We start from the raw sequence: 25373 nt of genomic DNA, 5'->3' as shown, positions 1-25373 counted from the left end.
GTCCTGCTTCCAGATATCAACACTGCTTGAGTTCCTTTCCCAACTTCCTCCAATGATGGACTATGATCTGAAAGTGTAAGTTAAATAAATCCTTTGCTCCCCAACTTGCATTTTGGCCATGTTGTTCCATTGCAGCAATAGTAACCCTAACTAGGACAATTCCCATAGTGGAAAGTTCAAGATATTGACAAAGGAATTCACATATGTTATTAGAAAATGGAAGGAACCCTGTCCCATTCCTGAACTGACAGAATTAATATTGTGAAAACGATTATATTACCAAGATGAATTTTCAGGTTTAAAGACATCCATACCTGTGAAAATTCTAATGACATATTTTACTGGTTTAGGAAAGCAATATAAGAATTCATATGGAACCACAGAAGACCATGGATGATCAAAGCAATCCTAAAGAGTAAGAACAGTGCTGGATGCATCACAACACCTGATCTCAAATTACATTTCAGGGTCATAGGGATAAAAAAATCCTAGTGTTGTTATAAAAATAGGCAGGTAGACCAATGGAGTAGCCTAGAGAACCCAGAAATAAACAAGACTATGCATACCTGGGTTTTGAAAGACAGGTTTTGAGACAAAAACATACATTGGAAAAAGATAGTCTGCTCAACAAATGGTACAGGCAAAACTGGGTTTCTATCTGTCTTGTCTTTTGCTTTGCATAAAATCTATTCCAAATGGATCAAAGACTCTACTTTAAAACCTGTGACACTGAACTTTTAGAAGAAAGTGCAAGATTTACCCTTTGAAATTTAAGGGCAGGAAAAAACTTTTGAACAGAGTTCCAGTAGCACAGGAACTAACCTCAAGTATGAATAGGTGTGTGTGTGTGTGGGGGGGTGGTCACAGGAAAAGAAAACATTTTTGTACAGCAACAAAGCCACTCATCAAAGCACACAGACAGCTTAGAAAATAGGAGAAAATCTTTAACAGCTACACTTCAGATAAAGGTCTAATATCCAGGGTTAACAAAGGATTGTACAATTAAACATCAAGGGAATAAAAACTGTAAATCTACAAATGGGAAAAAGAACTGAAGAAAAAGTTTCACAAAGAAAAACATCAATGGCCAATAACTATTTTAAAAAGTGTTCAATATCCTTAGCCATCAGGGAAATGGAAATTAAAACTCCTTTGATATTTTACCTTACCACTATCAGAATGGCTATCATCAAGAAATCTGATAACAAATGTTACAAAGGATATTTACTATTGCAATTTGATGGTGCAAATTAATAGAGTTATTACAGAAACCAGTTTGGAGATTTCTCAAAAAGTTAAAAATGGAGGTACCATATCACCTAGCTACTTCACTCTTGGCCATACAACCCTACACATCTCTACACCTCATACCCTACAATAGGGATATTTGCACCACTATATGTACTAGTGCTGTATTCTCTATAGTGAAGAATTAGAGTCAGTCTAGTTGTTTATTCTTAGACAAGTGAACATCTATGTGTATATATGAATGTACCCATATATAAATTTCATTACTCTTTTTATTCTGAAAAACATATAAACTTACCCTCAACTCTCCACACATATTTGCTTTGCTGAGATACAAAAGGCTCTGTATGATCAATTTATATATTTATATTTACATCAAAATGTTTTAACCTTTAATAATATCTTTGAAAAACAGAATTTGATAATCTTTAGTTCACTTTGAGCTCTTTCACAGTTGGAAGAAATTTCAAGTGTTTCCAGAGTTGAGTTTTTCAACTTTGTTCTTAATTGTGCTCTACCCTGACTTTGAATTTCACTTTGCTGTTATAAATCTTTTTCTTCCTTCCCCCCCCCCCACATAAGACATCTTGATTCCCATTTCCCCTCCCTCTACTGCTCCCATTAGGATCTACCCCTTTTCTTTCTCATTAGGAAACAAACAAACTTCCAAGGGATAATAATATAGTATGATAGAATAGGATATAATATATCAAAAACTAACACAACTAAGGTCAAAACAAACAGAAGGAAAAGAAAAGACACGAGAAACAGATATAGACAATCACACACTCAGGAATCCCATAAAAACATTAAAGGACCTGTAGGGTGTGTGTGTGTGTGTGTGCGTGTGTGTGTGTGTGTGTGTGTGTGTGTGTGTGTGAGAGAGAGAGAGAGAGAGAGAGAGAGAGAGAGAGAGAGAGAGTGTGAATATTTGACTGACATTATGAGACAAGGGACCTACAAAGAGGGTGTTGAGTTTGTTTTCTGTTAGCTATTTACTGCTGTGCATGAGGCCTACCCTTTTAACAGTGGTTGTTTTACAAGTGAGAAACACTTGGAGAAAACTAAATTTTCACTTGAAAGTGGTTATCAATTGAAAATACCTTGTTGGGTAGGGGTGAGGGCAGGAGCTCACTTCTTTCAGATCTAGGATCTCATCTGTTGCAGACCCGTGCAGACCTGGTACATGCTGCCTCGATTTCTGTGAGTTCTCATGTGCTTTGATCTTTACAGAGCCTTGTTTCCTTGGTGTCTTCCCCTCTGGTTCTTGTACTCTTTCTACCTTCAGGATACCCTGGGCTCTGAGGAGAGAGATTTGATGGAGACATACAGTTTAGGAGTCAGTTTTCTATGGTCTCTCACTCTGGGCATATTGTCTGATGGATGTGGGTATTTGTTCCCATCTGCTACAGGATGAAGTTTCTCTGATGATGATGGAGCAAATAACTGAGTTGCTTCACTGGCCAGTGTCTACAACTCTTTCATCTCTCTCTACTTCCCTGAACTTCAGAGGCTCCTTTGCTGATTCCAATTGCAACAAAGTCTTACTTGTGTTGAAGAGAACACAATATAGAATCAAAGTTCATTTCATATCATTCTTAGTCTCATTGACTTCCAATAATTGCTTTATTCATCTGACTTCTACTGAAATAACATTCTCTTATACATTTAGTCTGTAAGCCTTGCTTAGCCTATTTTTCATTGGCACTAGCTTGGAAACTGTCATTTGAAGATAACTCAAGGTTAAGATCTTTAGCTATGATAGCCTTTCCTAGGTGTGATGGTTTATATATGCTTGGCCCAGGGAGTGGCACTATTTGAAGATGTAGCTTTGTTGGAGTAGGTGTGGCCTTGTCGGAGGATTTATTAGCTGCCTAGAATGAATCTTCTCTTAACGCCTTCAGATTAACATATAGAACTCTCAGTTGCTCCTGCACCAGGCCTGCCTAGATGTTGCCATGCTCCCACACTGATGATAGTGGACTGAACCCATAAGCCAGCCCTGATGAAATGTTGTTCTTATAAGAGTTGCCTTAGTCATGGTGTCTGTTCACAGCAATGACACCCTAACTAAGACACAAGGTCATCATATTTCAACAAATTCAGATATTTTCCTGTAGATTCTAGTTTTCTGATGTGACATTCTAAAATGCCTCTCTTGTCAAGGGCTTTCCTCTCTCTTTAAATTCTACATTCACTTCCAGAAATTTCTGTTGTTCTTTCTCTAACAGTCTTATGCTTAGTTTGTTTTCAGAATGTATTGCTGCAGTCAAAAATTGATACTCTTTGGTTCTGGGTTTCAGTGCAAAATTAAGCTTGATAGGTAATTGTATAATTAATCAGAGGATCAATAGGAGCAATAACCAAACAGCACAGAGGTGTCTCATGGCATGTCAGTGGGGATTGTGGGAATTGATTCTAAAGCAAGTGGCATTGTTAGGCAAGTACACACTGAACAACTGTTGTTTAAGTGACATCTTATATAATTTAGACTGCATAGACTTGGTAGATGAGATCTCTGCTGAATGACAATAGCCTCATTTTGGATTCTCTGTCATCTGGGTAAAGGAGTTCTAAAAACAATGAGTACATTTACCTGATACATCAAACACACCTACATTCCCATTCTTCCTCTTGTTAATTCTTTAAGAAATGTGTCTGGAGTATGGTCAGTGCTTTAGGAAGTACCATCAGCCACAAATGGAAGATAATGTTATCAAAGAGTGAGCAGCCTTGTCCCTACCCCTGGGGAATTTTGTTTCCAGTGTTTGCTTGTTTGTTTTTGTCAATTACTGTGAATGACATTTTTAAAATCAAAGGAATCAACAAGAGTTTTTTAGTTCAAAAGTGAAGTAACTAGCTCTTAGCAGGGGATTTTATGAAATGTTTATAATTAATACAAAAGAGAATGGTGAAGGTCTATCTCTCTTCTCTCTCACTTACTTTAGAGATACAATTAACATTGTGGTTTTATTTGGAACTTTCAGGAAGGGGTCCAGATCACCATTTTTCAGGAAGCACAAAGGATGTGTCAGAAGAAGCCCACGTCTGCCTGCCCTGCAGAGAAGGCTGCCCCTTCTGTGCTGATGACCGTCCATGCTTTGTCCAGGAGGATAAATACCTGCGGCTCGCTATCATCTCTTTCCAAGCCCTGTGTATGCTGCTGGACTTTATCAGCATGCTGGTGGTCTACCATTTTCGCAAAGCAAAGGTAAACCCAGGTATCCTGATTGTGGCCTTTCTGTTTACTAAGAGCAATTGCTTCTCTCTCTAAGGAAACTGAATTTCCAATTCCCCATTACTGTTCTAGTAAGCAGACTTTTTCACCCTACAATGTGATTGGTTGAGAGTGTGAAAATCATGTTCATTACCTTGCTTAGAAAAGAACAGTAAATCATATTTTGAGCTAGTAGTTCTTTTTTAGAAGCCTCTTTCTATGCAGCCTGGGACCCTAATGTCCTCCTGCCTTGACCCTCCTCAGTGTCACCCCTTTGGTCTCCAGATGGATGTTTGCTAGCTTCACACAGTGTCTTTTATTTTTCACATCTAGAAAGCCCTGTTGTGTTTCCGTTTTTTTTTTTTTTTTTAGTAATAGTTAATGATGTGAAGGATTCACCTATGTTTTTTTAAAGCTCATTATAATCTGGGAAATAATTACTCATGGCCTTACATGTGGTCTTGCATTGCTAGTCAGGGGTGATGGAAATGCTAAAACACTCTGGGCAGAGTTTTCTAGGGGAGGTCTTTCTCCGTTGCTCAAAATTCAGTCACATGAACCAAGTGTTATGTTGGAATGTTGATTCTGTTGCTTTACGGTAAGTTCTTTGTGACACTAGGAAACACAATACATTTCCATCTTTCCTGGATTCAAACAACCTCTTCATCTTGGCAAAACTGGACAGACTGCTATACATTACAAACATTTTGTGAAAACATGTATCTTCACTAGAAATTTAAAAAGAAAAGAAGCTGTTCTGGATGGCGTCTACCACAAAACCACTAGGTAATATTTTTTAAAGCCACAGTTAAGACTCTATGAAATTGTATCCACTACGCTAATGTTATAGATGCTACTATTTACTTTTAATAGCAGGCAACACAGTTGGAAATCAAGCTCTGAGTCATCTAGAAAATGCAATCATGCAATTTTCTCATATTTAACTCATACTCATTTTTCACTTGCAAAAATATGTTGACTTCATGTATAATAAAATAGTAGGCTGATCTGTTGCTGGATAACATTTTTTTCTTTTGTTTAATTAGATATTTTCTTTATTTACATTTTAAATGTTATCCACATCCCTAGTTTCCCCTCCGAAAATCCCCTATCCCCTCCCCCCTCTAGCTGCTCATCAACACACCCACTCCCATTTCTAGTCCTGGCACTCCCCTATACTGGGGTATAGAACCTTCACAGGACTGAGGGCCTCTCCTCCCATTGATGACTGACTAGGACATCCTCTGCTATATATACAGCTAGAGCCACAAGTTCCACCAAGTGGTTTTTTTGTTTGTTTGTTTTGTTATTGTTGTTATTTGTTTGTTTGCTTTGATTGGTGATTTAGTTCCAAGGAGCTCTGGGGGTACTGGTTAGTTCATATTGATGTTCCTCCTATGGAGCTTCAAACCCCTTCAGTTCCTTGGGTACTTTCTCTAGCTCCTTCATTGGGGACCTTGTGCTCCGTCCAATGGATGATTGTGAGTATTCACTTCTGTATTTGCCAGGCACTGGCATAGTCCCTCAGGGGACAGCTATATCAGGCTCCTGTTTGCAAACTCTTGTTGGCATCTTCCATAGTGTCTGGGTTTGGTGGTTGTTTATGGGATGGATCCCCAAGTGGGGCAGTCTCTAGACAGTCATTTCTTCAGTCTCTGCTACAAACTTTGTCTCTGTCACTCCTTCCACAGGTATTTTGTTCCCCCTTTTAAGAAGGATTCTGAGCTTCTGGGCTAATATCCACTTATCAGTGAGTGCATATCTTGTGTGTTCTTTTGTGATTGGGTTACCTCACTCAGGATGATATCCTCCAGATCCATCCATTTGTCTAAGAATTTCATAAATTCATTGTTTTTAATAGCTGCATAGTACTCCATTGTATAAATGTATCCATTCTTCTGTTGAGGGACATCTGGGTTCTTTCCAGCTTCTGCCTATTATAAAAAAGGCTGCTATGAACATAGTGGAGCATGTGTCCTTATTACAAGTTGGAACATCTTCTGGGTATATGCCCAGGAGTGGTTTTGCTGGATCTTCCAGTAGAACTATGTCCAATTTTATAAGGATCCACCAGACTGAGTTCCAAATTTGTTGTACCAGCTTGCAATTCCACCAGCAATGGACCAGTGTTCCTCTTTCGTCACATCCTCGCCAGCATTTGCTGTCACCTGAGTTTTTAAACTTAGCCATTCTTCTTGGTGTGAGGTGGAATCTCACGGTTGTGGGTTGTTTTGATTTGCATTTCCCTGATGATTAAGGATGTTGAACATTTTTTTTAGGTGCTTCTCAGCCATTTGGTATTCCTCAGTTGAAAATTCTTTGTTTAGCTCTGTACTCCATTTTTTAATAGGGTTATTTGATTTTCTGGAGTCCGACTTCTTGAGTTCTTTATATATATTGGGTATTAGCCCCCTATCAGATTTAGGATTGGTAAAGATCTTTTCCCAATCTGTTGGTTGCATTTTGGTCTTATTGACAGTGTCCTTTACCTTACAGAAAGCTTTACAATTTTATGAGGTCCCATTTGTCAATTCTTGATCTTACAGCACAAGCCATTGCTGTTCTATTCAGGAAGCTTTCCCCTGTGCTCATACCTTCCAGGCTCTTCCTCACTTTCTCCTCTATATGATTCAGACTTGAGCTTTGTACAAGGATCTAAGAATGGATCAATTCGCACTCTTTTACATGCTAACCACCAGTTGAGCCAGTACCATTTGTTGAAGATGCTGTTTTCTTTCCACTGGATGGTTTTAGCTCCTTTGTCAAAGATCAAGTGACCATAGGTGTGTGGGTTCATTTCTGTGTCATCAATTCTATTCAATTGATCTACCTGTCTGTCACTGTACCAGTGTCATGCAGTTTTTTTTTGTTTTGTTTTGGTTTTTTATCACAATTGCTCTGTAGTACAGCTTGAGGTCAGGCATGTTGATTCCACCAGAGGTTCTTTTATTATTAATAATAATTTTTGCTATCCTAGGATTTTTTTTGTTATTCCAAATGGATTTGCAAATTGCCCTTTCTAACTCTGAAGAGTTGAGTTGGAATACTGATGGGGATTGCATTGAATCTGTAGATTGCTTTCATCAAGATAGCCATTTTTACTATATTAATCCTGCCAATCCATGAGCATGGGAGACATCTACTTCAATTTCCTTTTCTATTTTTTTTTTTTCAAAACAGGGTTTCTCTGTGTAGCCCTGGCTGTCCTGGAACTCACTCTATAGACCAGGCTGGCCTCAAACTCAGAAATCCACCTGCCTCTGCCTCCCAAGTGCTGGGATTAAAGGCGTGTGCCACCACTGCCCAATTAAAGTTTCTTTCTTAAGAGACATGAAGTTCTTATCATACAAATCCCTTACTTCCTTAGAGTCACACCATATAAATTTTATATTATTTGTGACTATTTTGAAGGGTGTTGTTTCCCTAATTTCTTCCTCAACTTGTCTATCCTTTGTGTTGAGAATGGCCACTGATTTGTTTGAGTTAATTTTATATCCAGCTGCTGCACGGAAGCTGTTTATCATGTTTTGAAGTTCTCTGGTGGAATTTTTGGGATCACTTATATATACTATTTTATCATCTGCAAATAGTGATATTTTGATTTCTTCCTTTCTAATTTGTAACCCTTTGATCTCCTTTTGTTGTTTAACTGCTCTGGCTAGGACTTCAAGTATTATATTGAAAGGTCGGGAGAGAGTGGTCAGAGTTGTCTAGTCCCTGATTATAGTGGGGTTGCTTCCAGTTTCTCACCATTTAGAGTGATGTTGGCTACTGGTTTGCTGTATATTTATTATATTTAGGTATGGGCCTTGAATTCCTGATCTTTTCAAGAATTTTATCATGAATGGGTGTTGGATTTTGTCAAATGGTTTCTCAGCATAAGGAGATGATTATGAGGTTTTTGTCTTTGAGTTTGTTTATATAGTGGATTACGTTGATGGATTTCCACATAATCAACCATTCTTGCATTTCTACTTGATCATGATGGATGTTCTTTTTGATGTGTACTTGGAATCAGTTTGCGAGAATTTTATTTAGTATTTTTGCATTGATATTCATAAGGGAAATTGGTCTGACATTCTCTTTCTTTGTTGGGTCTTTGCGTAATTTAGGTATCAGAGTAATTATGGCTTTATACAACGAATCAGGTAGAGTACCTTCTGTTTCTATTTTGTCGACTAGTTTGAGGAGAGTTGGAATTAGGTCTCTTTGAAGGTCTGATAGAACTCTGCACTAAACCCATCTGGTCATGGGCTTTTTTTTTTTTTTTGGTTGGGAGATGATTAATTAATGTTTCTATTTCTTCGGGGAATATGGGACTGTTTAGATCATTAATCTGATCCTGATTTAACTTTGCTACCTGGTATCTGTCTAGAAATTTTTCCATGTCATCCAGGTTTTCCAATTTTGTTGAGTATAGGCTTTTGTAGTAGGATCTGATGATTTTTTTTGGATTTCCTCAGATTCTGTTGTTATGTCTCCCTTTTCATTTCTGATTTTTAATTAGGATACTGTCTCTGTGCCCTCTAGGTAGTCTAAGTTGTTGATTTTCTCAAAGAACCAGCTCCTGTTTTGGTTGATTCTTTGTATAGTTCTTTTTGTTTCTACTTGTTTGATTTCAGCCATGAGTTTGATTATTTTCTGCCTTCTACTCCTCTTAGGTTAATTTGCTTCCTTTTGTTCTAGAGCTTTTAGGTGTACTGGCAAGCTGCCAGTGTATGCTCTCTCCAGTTTCTTTTTAGAGGCACTCAGAGCTATGAGTTTTCCTCTTAGAACTGCTTTGTGTCCCATAATGGAAATGTTGGGTAACATTTTCTCTAGTGATTTCTTTTACCAAACTGGAATAACTATATAAAACAATAATACATTTCCAGTATAGAGATTTCATATATATATAGCATGTAGGCTTTGGGATTACTCTTTAAATTTTTATGTGTCTTTACACATAGTAAAGAAGCCCAATTGGGGCAGCACCAGCTCTTCATTTAGGTATTTCTCATTATGTCTTCTATTCCTGATAATTAAAAGAACAAAATATACTCATTTTACAAATTTCATCCATTTTAACAAAAGAGAAAAAAATCCTTTTGTAATATAGATGCAGCATGACAATTGTCAGTTATATAATTTGGAATTAAATTTCATCTCAACCTTTTTATGACTGGTTTCCTCTTGTTTGAAGTGGAGCTGATACAATTCATCATACTCCAAACATTGACCCAAAGTCTAACATAGACATTAATGGAAGAACCATAACTAAGAGTCTTTTCTCAGACAATAACACAGGGGCAGATATTCATGATCATCTGTTATACAACTTTTTAAAATTATAGCATAAAACCATAAATGATAGAGGACTAAACCAATGATTGTATTCATGAAAATTGAGACTTTAGGCCATAAAAGCACATGATTGCAAAAGTAAAAAGACAACCCATATAGAAGCAGAGAATATTTTCAAGTTATATATATATAAAACTGTGTCCAAAATATATAAGGAATTTTCATAAATGAACAGAGAGATAAATTTAATTTTTTTAATTCTTAATATTTTTATTACATATTTTCCTCAGTTACATTTCCAATGCTATCCCAAAAGCCCCCCATAGCACCCCCCACTTCCCTACCCACCCATTCCCATTCTTTTGGCCCCGGCATTCCCCTATATTGGGGCATATAAAGTTTGCAAGTCCAATGGTCCTCTCTTTCCAATGATGGCCGACTAGGCCATCTTTTGATACATATGCAGCTAGAGACAAGAGCTCTGGGGTTCTGATTGGTACATCATGTTTTTCCAACAATAGGGTTGCAGATCCCTTTAGCTGCTTGGGTACTTTCTCTAGCTTCTCCATTGGGAGCCTTGTGATACATCCAATAGCTGACTGTGAACATCCACTCCTGTGTTTGCTAGGCCCCGGCATCGTCTCACAAGAGACAGCTGTATTTGGGTCCTTTCAGCAAAATCTTGCTAGTGTATGCAATGGTGTCAGCGTTTAGAAGCTGATTATGGGATGGATCCCTGGATACGGCAGTCTCTAAATGGTCCATCCTTTCATCACAGCTACGAACTTTGTCTCTGTAACTCCTTCCCTGGGTGTTTTGTTCCCAATTCTAAGAAGGGGCACAGTGTCCACACTTTGGTCTTCATTCTTCTTGAGTTTCATGCGTTTAGTAAATTGTATCTTATATCTTGGGTATCCTAAGTTTTGGGCTAATATCCACTTATCAGTGAATACATATTGTGTGAGTTCTTTTGTGATTGTGTTACTTCACTCAAGATGATGCCCTCCAGGTCCATCCATTTGGCTAGGAATTTCATAAATTCATTCTTTTTAATAGCTGAGTAGTACTCCATTGTGTAAATGTACCATAATTTCTGTATCCATTCCTCTGTTGAGGGACATCTGGGTTCTTTCCAGCTTCTGGCTATTATAAATAGGGCTGCTATGAACATAGTGGAGCATGTGTCCTTTTTACCGGTTGGGACATCTTCTGGATATATGCCCAGGAGAGGTATTGCTGGATCCTCCGGTAGTACTATGTCCAATTTTCTGAGGAACCGCCTGACTGATTTCCAGAGTGGTTGTACAAGCTTGCAATCCCACCAACAATGGAGGAGTGTTCCTCTTTCTCCACATCCAAATTTAATTTTAAAATGGAGAAAAGATCTAAATAGACAGTTCTTCAGAAAAAGATGTATGGACACACAAAAAAGATGCTCCATAGTATTAGTTATTAGTAAAATGCAAATCAAGTCTGTAATACTCAGTAATATAGATAAAATATTTTAAAAATTCTATTAGTCCAGTGATGAGAATGTAGAGAAATTGAAAATTTCCCATTTATTTCAACTGCAGATTCAAAATGCTGTGCCTAAATTGGGAAGCATCTTAGTAATTCTTCCAAAATGTAAACCTTTGTACAATACAAGTCAAGTATTTTAGTCCTACCAATACATGTCTACATAGAAATGCAAATAAGTGTTCATGAAAGTGTCATCCACAATAGCTAAATGGTTAAAGCCACCCAGATGTCTATCGATTAATACAAAGAGATAGTTAAGTTTTGATATTCCCACATAATAGAATACCATTTGTCAATGAAAATGATTATATATTAATCCATGGAATGATATAAGTGAATCTTGGAGATGCTAAGTGGGAAAACAACTGTAAAAGATAGTACATTGCATGCTTCCATTTATCAGAAATGCTCAGAATACACCAATTCATTTGGCTCAGAAACAGGTTACTGTTTGCCAGGAGCTACGAGAAGAACAGAGAGTGACTGCTAATGAGACTAGTTCTTCTTTCTGATACAACATTCCAGAATTTTATATGCATTTATATATAACCTACCTTGAGAACCAGTGATAGGAAGATCCACCAACTCTTGTAGATTTACCTTAACTAGTCATTGATCTTTCATTACTATGCTTCAAGACCTTTGCAAGACTAGCAGTTAATGTATGTCTCCCACCTGTGGGTCCACATATGCCATTTAAATAGATGAAAAGAAGAGGGAGTTGGACAATCCAGTCACAGCTTTACATCACACACCCAAGCTGCATGCTTATTCACATGCTAATTGTATTAGTTAGGGTTTTACTGCTGTGAACAGACACTATGACCAAGGCAAGTCTTATAAAAAAACCCAACATTTAATTGGGGCTGGCTTACAGGTTCAGAGGTTCAGTCCATTATCATCAAGGTGGGAGCATGGCAGTATCTAGGCAGGCATGGCGCAGGAGGAGCTGAGAGTTCTATGTCTTCATCCAAAGGCTGCTAGTGGAAGACTGACTTCCAGGCAACTAGGGTGAGGATCTTATACCCACACCCACAGTGACACACCCATTCCAACCAGGTCACACCTATTCCAACAAGGCCACACCTTCAGATGGTGCCACTCCCTGGTCCAAGGATATACAAACCATCACATTCCACTCCCTGGTCCCCATAGACTTGTTCAAAAACATGAGTCTATGGGGGCCATACTTAAACATAGCATAATGCAAAATGCATTTAGTGCAACTTTCAAAGTCCTCATAGTCTATAGCAGTTGCAACAATGTTAAAAGTCCAAAGTTCAAGGTCTCTTCTGAGATTCATTCAACTTAATTAACTGTAATCCCCAAAGCAAGGCAGGAAACCAGCTGGGCAAACTCCAAACTCTGCATCTCCATGGCTGATGTCAAAGTGGTCTTCAGATCTTCACTCCTTTTTCATCTTTTTTGACTGCAACAAACTGCTGCATCCTGGGCTGGTTCCACTCTCTGTTAGCAGCTTTCCTCAGCATGTATCCCATGGCTCTGGCATCTTTAACATCTCTGAGTCTCCAAGGCAATTTCAATGTTACAGCTTCTTCTTTCAGTGTCTGGGATTCCACTTGATCTTTTGGACTCCTCCTAAGGGCTGGCATCACTTCTCCATCTCTGTCCCCTGTAGCATTTTATGCTCAGGTTGATCCACTCCATTATGGCTGCTGTTCTTGGTGATCATCCCATGGTACTGACATCTCCAATACACTGGGGTGTTCCACTCCAACTAGGCTTCACCAATAGCCTCTCATAGGCTCTCTTCAGGGTGCCAAGCCTCAAATCCTTTGCATGACGCCTTCAATCCTGGGCCATCAACTACAGCTGAGGCTTCACCTTCTCCAATGGGCTTCCCTGGCCTCTCACAGTGCTAAGCCTCAGCTTCTCTCCATGATCCCTTCATTCCTTCACAAGCAGTACCACCTGAGTGACTCTTACACATTACCAAGTCCAGCTGCAGCATGAGGTACAACCTTGGGTATCTCTGGAGCACAGCTTCTTTGTGCTCCCAGAAAACAATTTCCAGAAGATTTCACCTCAACGATGCTGATCTCTTCTTAATCACCGCTAATTCCTTAGCTCCAGCTAACCAGCATCAATTTTCCCAGTAGTTCCTTCCATTCTTAACTCTAGAGCCAGAGCCACATGGCTGAAGCTGCCGAGTTCTGCTGCTTACAGGAACTAGAACATGATCCCCTTGTATTATTACATTATCACTAGCTTTATGTTTTCTAAACCCTTCACTGCCTAAGCTTGGCTATCCTGGTTCTTGCTCGGTAGATTGACCTTGAATGTAGAGATCAGCATGCTTGTCTCATGGGATTAAAGGTGTGTACCACCATGCCTGGATCTAATTTAGCCGGGTAGGATCTTGCCCCAAGGTCCCACTCCCTTAATCTTTATCTCCTAGAACACAAGATTTTGCTCCATTTCACTTCCTGGTACTCCTTTAATACTCAAACCATATATTTTATATTTTTCCTTTCTAAGCTTGCTATACTTGTTCAAACTTTTCTTCATAAGACTTAACCAGAGAACAAAGTCTCTGCTGGGCTTTTTTGAAACTTCTTTTGTCAATGCAATTAATCCAAGTCTCTTCACCTTAGCCTCAGGCAAACTTTTCAGACAAGGGCAAAAAGTAGCCACATTCTTCACCAAAATACCACAAAACCAGTCTTTATGCCACATTCTGAAATTCTTCTCCTTTGAAATCTCTTGGGCCAGGTCAACACAGTTCAAATTACTCCCAACAACAAAATCTTCCATATTCCTACTAGGATGACCCATTAAGCCCCATTTAAAGCATTCCACTGCTTTCCAAATCCAAAATCCCAAAATCCACATTCTTTCAAATAAAAGCATGGTCAGGCCTATCACAGCAATACCCCACTCCCAGTACCAACTCTGTATTAGTTAGGGTTTTACTGCTGTGAACAGACACTATGACCAAGGCAAGTCTTATAAAAAAACCCAACATTTAATTGGGGCTGGCTTACAGGTTCAGAGGTTCAGTCCATTATCATCAAGGTGGGAGCATGACAGTATCTAGGCAGGCATGGCGCAGGAGGAGCTGAGAGTTCTATGTCTTCATCCAAAGGCTGCTAGTGGAAGACTGACTTCCAGGCAACTAGGGTGAGGATCTTATACCCACACCCACAGTGACACACCCATTCCAACCAGGTCACACCTATTCCAACAAGGCCACACCTTCAGATGGTGCCACTCCCTGGTCCAAGGATATACAAACCATCACACTAATTAACTCAAAAACATTACTATTCATTTACTTCTACATGGCTTTTGTCTGAAAAGGGTTATTAAATGAACAATTAAACAAAACTAAGAGTTATTTGCTTACTTATATCATTTTTTATAAAAAGATTTATTTTAAATAATTTTCCTTCAAAATGGGAGCTATGAAACTCTCTTCTTGCTATCAATTTTTAAGAAGCCATTGAGGATATTCAGAACTCAACATATACTGTTTATAGTCTTCCTACTAGAGAAACAATGTAAGAGTTTATAATACATGAATAAATATGTTTGCTACTTCCCTAGTTTTCATTTGGAAAGAGATACTTTTTTCTTTTTTAAGAACTAGAATCATGTCTTACATTAGCATACTCAGACCTTGAGACTTTGTTAGTTGCCTAGGTTAGTACACCTGTGTAGAACATTTATATGTTTGTATTTTCTTGTGTTTGGGCCAATGGCATATGCACTTTCAGGAGTTGAATAGAGTATAACCAAGTTAAAGTTAGAGTAGAAATATTAGTGGAAGAAAATGGTGAAGGTAAAATAGGAAGCAGATTCTTTGAGGATAGGGTTATAGCCTCAGCCCATTGTTGAAAAGTTAGAGACTTCTGGCAATTTTCTATCGGCATTAATAACAGGTTAAAAATGTTACAGCAGGCCTCAAAGTATAAATCAACTATGAGCTATTCAAAAGTGCTGTCACTGAGCCTGGAATAAAATTTGTTCTGCGGATCATCACATAAAGAGGTCATAAGATTGAAAGAATGACTCCCACTTACACGGAGTAGAATGATATTATCCATGTCCTATCTGCTTATTTGCCTTGATTGTGTTAACGGTGAGTGCTTGAATACCCATCAGGCAAACAGACTACAGTGCCACAGTGTGTTCTAACACATTGTTCCTTAAAGTTTGGTTTATGTTAAACTTTTCCTCACTGTGATATAATACCTGACAGAACCAATTAAGGCAGAACAGTTTCAGATGATGCAGTCTACCATAGTGGGGCAGAGACCACAATGGTGGTATGTGTTGACATGATGCAGACCAGGAGACAGGGAGATATACAAGAACTAAGGTCAGGCATAATCTTCATAGCCCTGCCCCCATAACTCTATTCTATCATTTTCCTCTCTTAAAGAATTCAGAGCCTTCCAGTAGTCCTACAGGCTGAAAGCTGGGTGGTCCAAATGTAAGCCTGTGGGGGATACTTCTTATTCAAACCATAACAGCAATGATTATGGGGTATGAGGTCTACCAAGAGATAGGCACACTAAGAGAAACATATCTCTTAATCTATAGGAGCTATTCTTAGGCAGGGATGGGAATACCTGGTTACAGAGGTACCACCACTGTTTGTTCCCTGCTACTTCTCTTGTCAGCTTTAAAATCGTAGACTTGCATCATTTACTCCAGAATCCATGATACAACATGTCTTAAATGCCAGTAGTGTGTAGTGTATGTGCAATATTTTCTTTAGAGTCACTAGACATAGACCATCTTGGAACTTGTGGTTCTTTTATTTAAAGTGAACTACTTTTGTGAAGTAACACAGATCACCACATTGACCAGTCAAAATGCAGGAAAATGTTAGCTGTATCAATCCCAGTGCAAGCCAAACCACTGCAATGGTAATAGTTATGCTTTCAGCTGAAGCAAGAAGTATTCAAAGTAAGAGACCGGAGATGGTTCAGAGAGTGGACCAGACAGAAACTAGCCTGCCCTTCATTCTGGTTCTGAATACATTTATTTGAACAAGGTTAACCTAGACCAAAATCAAAACAAGGAAAGAACTGCTCTCTACAATTCTGTAGCAAATAACTAACAATCAGGGATCAACGACTATTTTAACATCTTATTCTTTTAAATGGCATAACTGAGAGTCTAGGCTATGCATGGGTGAGGCTTACAGGCTAGGATCCTAAAGAATTAATGAGATCTTACTGTTCAGAAACACTTGAGAAACAGTGTGTACATTTGGGCTTAAAGATTCAATATGTCAGTAAAGCATGGATATTTTGATACAAGTGAATTCTTCTAAGGCAATAGCAACATTGCAAGTGTTTTTAAAAGATCTTAGTTTAAATATTGATTTTCTTTTTACCAAATATTGGGACAAGTAACATATTTTCCTATTAGATATTCCACACAAAGTATGGTTGGTTACAGCTTAGGAATATCAAGTGTGTGTGTGTGTGTGTGTGTGTGTGTGTGTGTGTGTGTGTGTGTGTGTGTGTGATTTATTTCTGAATAGAGATTCCAGAGAAGAAGATACACTAGAAAGAAGGGTGGCTTCCACTAGACTTGCTCAGTGCTGATTTCAGCACAGTCTTATTTTAGTATAACAGATAAAGGAATAGAACATTTTAAAAAGTGAGTGTGCTCTGGTTGATGTTTTCCACATTCCTATAAAAGTATTTTTTAAAATTAGAAATTAATTGACAGAATTAACAATGATGCCACCTTTTAGTTTGGAAATAGAAGTGTTTTGATATAATATGCTTTTGACATTCTATCACCTATCTTTATAATATATTGAGAAATTGAGATATCACATTTTATTGCTACAAAATGTCTGAAATTTGATTGTTCTAACCACCCTAAGCAATTCAGTGGCATAAAATACCTTCACATTATAGGATGACTGTCACCACTATCCATTTTCTATCACTGTTGATAATTATATAAACAAGAATATTTGACTGAAAGTTGGTGTATCTTAAAAACTCATAGTATTTTCAGTAAATTATTAGAAATCTGCCTTAAAAATCACATATATATGTGTGTGTGTGTATATATATATACATATATACACATACACACAAAGGTTTCTAAATATATTCATACACACAGGTGTGCATGCATGCATGCACATATGCACACATGCACACACATCAATATATTTAGTATGTAGCTTCTAATCCTGTTAAAAAGACTAACTGTGGGTGAAATGTCCTACTGAAGCATTAGATCATCACACTCCCAACTGATAGTCACTGCTGCCCTGTCAATTTCTAGACAGCATGCTTCAGCACAGCCTAGTGCTTAGCCTTACCCCTTTCTCTTATTTTTCTCTCATAATTCTTCATTGCCTGCCTTTATTTTCTATCTTCCCAGTCGTCATTTATGTCCTGAACATCCACTGAGAGCTGCAGATTGCCTGTATTTGGAATACAGTAATGAACAAGACAAATGCGATCTTTATGCTTACGGAGTTTGTGTGGGGCTGGTGGTGAATGGAATGCAGAAGATCAAGGTGTAATGTGATAGAATTGCAGTGATGTAATTTGATAGTGAATGACTTGGAGCCATGGAATTCTTACAGCCCCTTTAAGTGAGATATTGTCCTCACTTCATGTCTGTATAAATCTAAGTATGCATGACTAAGAAGCTGATTAAAACTTGAGGAAGCTGGGATCTGTGCCCATTTGTTTAACTTTAGCTTACTCCATAGCTTTATTACACTGTAAACATGTATGCCATCACTCATATGTCTACAAAGCAGTTTGATTTAAATTTAAAAAATAATGCAACTACCCCTGGTCCCATTATACAAACCTAAATACATGAATTCTTTTAACTTATTCCATTCTGTCCCAGCAAAGCTTACATGTCCTATATAATTATATGTCAGTTCTGCTACATGCATAGCAATGAGCTAAACAAATCATGTCTTTCCTTGGTAAGAGCCATATTCCTTGGCTCAACTCATTTGTGTTCCTGCACACATTATAGTTTACCTTAAGAGAAATAGGGTAAAATCGATAGTTTGTACGTGTGTGTGTGGGGGGGGGAGGGGTAAGGTAAACATTATGAAAAAAGTAGAGCAAAAATAGCTTATTGGAAGGGATCTTTGTCTGTGTGTGCTTCTTAAGAAATATCATTTAAATATCCTCATACTCCATCTGGTGGCACAATACTAATTATGATTTATGAAGCTCAAGTGAAATGATTATAACATATTTCTATATGCCTTAAGAGATATATAAAATTCTTAGTGATTACCAAAGCTCCATTGTCAGGTTCTCTTGAGACATTTGAACTTACTAATGTTTCTTTATAAAGCCAATTGCTTATTAAATATGCTAAAAATAGCTTTTTAAAATTTAATGCACTAATATACCAAAGTGCTTGTTAGTTGAAATGTATTGTGAGAGATAAATCACTTGTATTATTTACAAATTCCTAGGAGCTTCTTCATTTTTAAGGCTTATCAAACATTTTGTAAATAAAAGACTAGAATTATAGAGCAATTCATTTGTATATTCCAAAATTAAAATTAGTTATGTCTTCATGAATATTTAGATAAGTTTGTAAAGATGTCCTATCTATGATATACTCACAATCAAGTAGAGAAAGAAATATTAGGAAATATTACATAATATATGCATACCCAGTGTGTGTGTGTGTTCAAATAATAACTGCTTTTTACAGGATTCTACTTGTAATTACATGTATCTGTGTGACAGTATGTGCATGGTAGTGAAGTTGCCTGAGGAAGCCAGAAGAGGGCATCAGATCCTCTAAAGCTGGAGTTGTGATCTGCCACTGTGGATTCTGGGATCGAACTCAGACTCTGCAAGAGCAATATGTGCTCTTCACTGCTAAACCATTTTTTGTTTTGTTTTTTTGTTTGTTTGTTTTTGTTTTTCGAGACAGGGTTTCTCTGTAAAGCCCTGGCTGTACTGAAACTCACTTTGTAGAGCAGGCTGGCCTCGAACTAAGAAATCTGCCTGCCTCTGCCTCCCAACTGCTGGGATTAAAGACATGTGCCACCATGCCTAGCTTAAACCAGTTTTTTTTTTTCCATGTAACACAATAACTCTTTAATTTAGCAACCTGTTTTTAAAAAATAAAACCCAATTTCTTCTTCTGTAATACAGAGATAACAATAAATGTAACTTTCTGTGGCTACCAGGGAGATCAAAAAGTAGGGGACATCCTTAAACTAATGACTAATGGATAAAAGAAAGTGCTTGGTAAATGCTAATAGGGATATTTTTCAGGATGCATTGTAGTATAAAAATACAAATGGTTAAGTCTACACTGGGTGAGTAAATGAACTTTGTGATCAGACCAAAAGCAGGTAATGAGATGGCCCACCTGGAAGATACTTAAAAACAAATGCATATTAAGAATTTAAAAGACGGTGCCCAGGTCCTGCCAGAGGAGAGCTGGTCTCTAGGGAGTTCTCTGATTCCTGGGCTTGGAAGTGAAATCACCATTTTCTCTCTGGTGGCTGTCAAAGGCAGGTCCAGCCAGGAGCACACAGGGCACAGGAATGGCAGAGCAGCTGGGACAGGGTCCTTCCGGTTGCCATCTGCACCCAGGAGCTAGGGCTGTTCCACAGCCCTCTGTGCAGGAGCCCTGAGAGGGGAGAACTGGTCTCCCAGAACTGCTGATATAGGCATACAGGACCACAGAGGGACAAGCTTCAGCCAGAGACAGCAAGACCAACTAACACTAGAGATAACCAGAAGACAAAAGGCAAGCACAAGAACCTTACCAACAGAAACCAAGGCTACATGGCATCATCAGAACTGAGCTCTCCCAAAACAGCAAGTCCTGTATATCCCAAGATACAGGAAAAACAAGACTTGGTTAAAATAACATCTCATGATGCTGATAGAGGACTTCAAGAAGGACATAAATAACTCCCTTAAAGAAATACAGGAGAACACAGGTAAACAGGTAAAAGCCCTTAAAGAGGAAACACAAAAATTTCCTTAAAGAATTACAGGAAAACACAACCAAACAGGTGAAGGAATTGAACAAAACCTTCCACAATCTAAAAATCAAAGTAGAAACAATAAAGAAATCAAAAAGGGAAACAACTCTGGAGATAGAAAACTTAGGAAAGAGATCAGGAGTCATAGATGCAAGCATCACCAAAAAAATCCACAAGAGATAGAAGAGGGAATCTCAGGTGCAGAAGATGCCATAGAAAACATTGACACAACAGTCAAAAAAAAAAAAAAAAAAAAAAAAAAAAAAAAAGCAAAATGCAAAAAGTGTCTAACTCAAAGCATCCAGGAAATCCACAACACAATGAGAAGAACAAACCTAAGGATAATAGGTATACAAGAGAGTAAAGCTTTCCAGCTTAAAGGGCCAGTAAATATCTTCAACAAGATTATAGAAGAAAACTTCCCTAACCTAAAGAAAGAGATGCCTATGAACTTACAAGAAGCCTACAGAACTCCAAATAGATTGGACCAGAAAAGATTTTCCTCCTGTCATATAATAATCAAAAGAACAAAAGCACAAAAGAAAGAAAGATTATTAAAAGCAGTAAAGGAAAAAGGCCAAGTAATATATAAAGGCAGACCTATCAAAATTACACCAGACTTCTCACCAGAGACTATGAAAGCTAGATCCTGGGGGGATGTGATAGAGATGCTAAGAGAACACAAATGCCAGCCCAGACTACCATACCCAGCAAAACTCTCAATTACCATAGATGGAGAAAACAAGATATTCCATGACAAAACCAAATTTATACAATATCTTTCCCCAAATCCAGCCCTACAAAGAATAATAGATGGAAAACCCAACACAATCAGGGAAAACCATAGAAGAAGCAAGAAAGTAATTTTCTTTTAACAAACCAAAGTGAAGATAGCCACACAAACATAATTCTACCTCTAATAACAAAAATAATAGGAAGGCGGAAGGGTGAGCTTGGCGTTCCGCTCTCTGGCTTTGGGGGCTTGGGCTCTTCGAGGGCTGGGGTACTGGGCCAGGGGTACTGGGCCTGTTGGGGACAGGCTGCCGGTGCGGGTGCGGACTGAGCTGGAAGGGCAAAGCAGAGGCGTGGGAGGACGTGGGGTGGTGGTGGAGCTGGCTGCAGCAGAGCTACCAGGCAGTCAAAGAGAAGTCCACGGAAGCTTTGGAGTTCATGAAGCGGGACCTGACAGAATTTACCCAGGTGGTTCAGCATGACACGGCCTGCACCATAGCAGCCACAGCCAGTGTAGTCAAGGAGAAGCTGGCCACAAAACCATCGACTGTGATGTCATCACCCTGATGGGTACACCCTCTGGCACAGCTGAGCCCTATGACGGCACCAAGGCTCGCCTCTACAGTCTGCAGTCAGACCCAGCCACATACTGCAACGAACCTGATGGGCCCCCGGAATTGTTTGATGCCTGGCTTTCCGAGTTCTGCTTGGAGAAGAAAGGGGAGATCTCAGAGCTCCTTGAAGGCAGCCCTTCCATCCGAGCCCTCTATACCAAGATGGTTCCAGCAGCTGTTTCCCATTTGGAATTCTGGCATCGGTATTTCTATAAAGTCCACCAGCTTCAGCTTGAACAGGAGCAGGCCCGGAGGGATGCCCTGAAGCAGCGGGCAGACCAGAGTATCTCTGAAGAGCCTGGCTGGGAGGAGGAAGAAGAGGAGCTTGAAGGCATTGTACCATCTCCAAAAGAGGCAAAGATTCCAAAAGAGACCAAAACTACTACATCCCCTGAAGATGAGCCTGCCCCCCCAGAGCCCTTGTGAGGAGACTCCAGTTGAGCCCCCTGCAGAGGCCACCCCATCTGAGAGCAGTGAGAGCATCTCCCTGGTGACACAGGTTGCCAACCCTGCAGCTGCACTGGAGGCCTCAGAGCTACCTAAAGACCTGTCCCAAAAGCTGTTTGAGGCGTCGTTGGAAGAACAGAGTCTGGCTGAGGATGAGGGTGAAACTGGACCCCCACCCCCACCTCCCTCCAAGCCTCTAGCCCCTGCAGGCCGAGCCAGTGGCCCAGAGCCCAGGCCTCCAGCCAGAGTAGAGACCCTGAGAGAGGAGGTGCCCACAGACTTAAGAGTCTTTGAGCTGAACTCAGATAGTGGGAAGTCTACACCCTCCAACAATGGCAAGAAAGGCTCAAGCACGGACATCAGCGAGGACTGGGAGGAGGACTTCGACTTGGACATGACTGAAGAAGAAGTGCAGATGGCGCTTTCCAAAGTGGATGCCTCTGGTGAGCTGGAAGATGTAGAGTGGGAGGACTGGGAATGAGGGGAGCCGGAGCAAGCAGCTCCCCCCCCTCGGCACATCCCACCTCCCTCGCTCGCTAGTCTCGGCCGGAATTGGAAGACACTGAGAATGCCCCCCCCCCCCCCGCCCCAAATGGCCTCTGCCATCTAGAACCTGGTACATATTCTGGTGGCTCCCTGCTGGCCCTCTGCTCACACCTTGGAAGAGCCTTTTCAAATACAGATCCAGAAGTCTGATATGTGCCAACCTTAGGATCACCTAAGGGGAGGACCCCATTATCCCATCACCGGAGAGCCTGCATTTCCCTGCTATTGTAGGGATTCCTACTGGGAGACCTCGAGGGGAAGCTGTCTCCTGCAGAGACAAGAGCTGAAGCACTGGTCTCATTGAAGACAACACGTACTACCCCATAAGCTAGTAAGCCAGCAAGAGAGGCCATGCCACCTGCCCTTGACTACGCAGGAACAGTGAACAGCATTTTCGTTCCTGACCCAATGAGAAAGAGACATTCATCTCTGGGAAATTTGCCTCTCTGGACTCTCCATCCCAACCATTTCCCGTTCCTGGGAAGGTCCTGGGGGTTCAGAATCTTAAGACCACACCTTGACTCTTCTCTAACCAATGCCGGGATATTCCTACACCTTCCCAGGGCTTTTATGTCAGATGCACCCAAGTCCTTAGCCCATCTGTGCCACTGCAAGAGTCTGCTCTTGTATTTCTTTCCCTCCCTGAGAAGGGAGGGAGCCACTTTCAGGCCCTCCGGTGTGTTGCCTGGTAGGATAACTGCTCCAAGCAGCTACCTACCTTGACTTCCATAGCTTAGGACACAAGCCAGCTCTGAGCTATATGAAGTAGTGAGCAGAGATGAGTACTCACAGTCCATCATCAGGCCAGCTTCTCCTCAGTGTTCTTGAAGGGATGCGCTGGGGCAAGCATCCTGAGACTCCTGTCTCCTGCAGAGGCCCTCCTTCCCGAAGACAGCCTGGGGCTCTTACCCTGAGACAATGAGGGCTACATGAAGATCTGGTGCTGCGCGGATGCTGCCCTGGTGATGCTGTGTGCTGGGGCATCCACCAGTGACTCCTTTAAAGGGGCTTGGTCAGGGTTGCTGTGAATTGTGGGCACTGCAAACCTTCAGTGAAGGGGGTAGGGTGGACAAAATGCTAAATTTTTTTGATGGGATGGGTTTTTCTCTTTGTAATTATTTTAATTAACTTTTTGGTTGTTTGTGCAATATTATATATTTTAAATTATAATGCATCTCCCCAGAGTATTTTGTAGCTGGGAAAAGAAAAAAAAAAAAGAAAAAAATTCTAACAGCTGTTAGTTTTGTAATTAAAAAGGAACAAAAATAAAAAGTTTGTCCTGAACCTTTAAAAAAAAATAATAGGAAGCAACAATGACTTTTCCTTAATATCCCTTAATATCAATGGTCTCAATTTCCTAATAAAAGGACATAGACTAATAGACAGGATATGTAAACAGGACCCAACATTTTTCTGCATACAAGAAACCAACCTCAGTGACAAAGACAGACACAATCTCAGAGCAAAAGGATGGAAAACAATTTTCCAAGCAAATGGTCCCAAGAAACAAGCTGAAGTAGACATGCTAATATCAAATAAAATTGGATTTCAACCTAAGGTTATCAAAAAAAAATAAAGACACTTCATATTCATCAAAGGAAAAATCTACCAGGAAGAACTCTCAATTCTGAACATCTATGTTCCAAATGCAAGGGCACTCACACTCATAAAAGAAACTTTACTAAAGCACAAAGCACACATTGTACCTCACACAATAATACTGGGAGACTTCAAGACTCCACTCTCATCAATGGACAGAATATAGAAACAGAAACTAAAGAGACATAGAGAAACTAACAGAAGTTATGAACAAAATGGATTTAAAAGATATCTATAGAACATTTTATCCTAAAACAAAAGAATACACCATCTTCTCAGCTTCTCAAGATACTTTTCCCAAAACTGACCATATAATTGGCCACAAAATAGGCCGCAACAGATATAGGAAGATTGAAATAATCCAATGGATTTATTAGTTCACCATGGAATAAGGCTGGTCTTCAATAACAACAAAAACAATATATACAGTGAAAGCTGAACAACACTTTATTCAATGATAACTTGGCTAAGGAAGAAATAAAGAAATAAATTAAAGACTTTTTAGAATTTAATGAAAATGAAGCCACAATATACTCAAACTTATGGGACACAATGAACAGAGTGCTGAAAGGAAAACTCATAGCTCTGAGTGCCTCCAAAAAGAAACTAGAGAGAACATACACTAGAAGCTTGACAGCACATCTGAAGGCTCTAGAACAAAAATAAGCAAATACATCCAAGAGGAGTAGACGGCAGAAAATAATCAAACTCGGACTGAAATAAAGCAAGTACAAAAAAAAAAAAAATAACTATACAAAATCATTGAAACCAGGAGCTGCTTCTTTGAGTAAATGAAAAAGATAGATAACCCATTGGCTAAACTAATGAGAGAGCACAGAGATATTATCCAAATCAACCAAATCAGAAATGAAAAGGGAAACATAATAACAGAAACTGAGGAAATCAAAAAATAAAATAAATAAAATCCTACTACAAAAGCCTATACTCATTAAAACTGGCAAATCTGGATGAAATGGACAATTTTCTAGACAGATACCATGTACCAAAGTTAAATCAGGATCAGATAAACCATCTAAACAGTCCCATAACCCCTTAAGAAATAGAAGCAGTCATTTTAGTCTCCTAACCAAAAAAAAAAAAAAAAAAAAAAAAAGCCCAGGACCAGATGGGTTTAGTGCAGAGTTCTATCAGATCTTCAAAGAAAATCTAACAC

At 39.3% G+C, this 25373-nt stretch overlaps 1 protein-coding gene and 1 pseudogene across 1 annotated transcript in view; both read left to right on the top strand.

Annotated features, from left to right (window-relative positions):
- Positions 1-25373, top strand: part of Gpr158 (G protein-coupled receptor 158) — a 406464-nt gene that overhangs the window by 206222 nt on the left and 174869 nt on the right. Inside the window, exon 4 of the mRNA XM_021152640.3 lies at positions 4236-4459. Within this exon, the coding sequence (XP_021008299.1) occupies positions 4236-4459 (224 nt within the window). The remainder of the gene's footprint in view (positions 1-4235; positions 4460-25373) is intronic.
- On the top strand, positions 4948-22594 carry LOC110289275 (BSD domain-containing protein 1 pseudogene; annotated as a pseudogene).

The sequence above is a fragment of the Mus caroli genome, unplaced genomic scaffold, assembly GCF_978045245.1.
Source record: "Mus caroli unplaced genomic scaffold, Mus_caroli_1 scaffold_2, whole genome shotgun sequence".
Lineage (NCBI taxonomy): Eukaryota > Metazoa > Chordata > Mammalia > Rodentia > Muridae > Mus > Mus caroli.
Note: the sequence above shows the minus strand (reverse complement) of the source record. Positions and strands in the feature narration are given on the sequence as shown.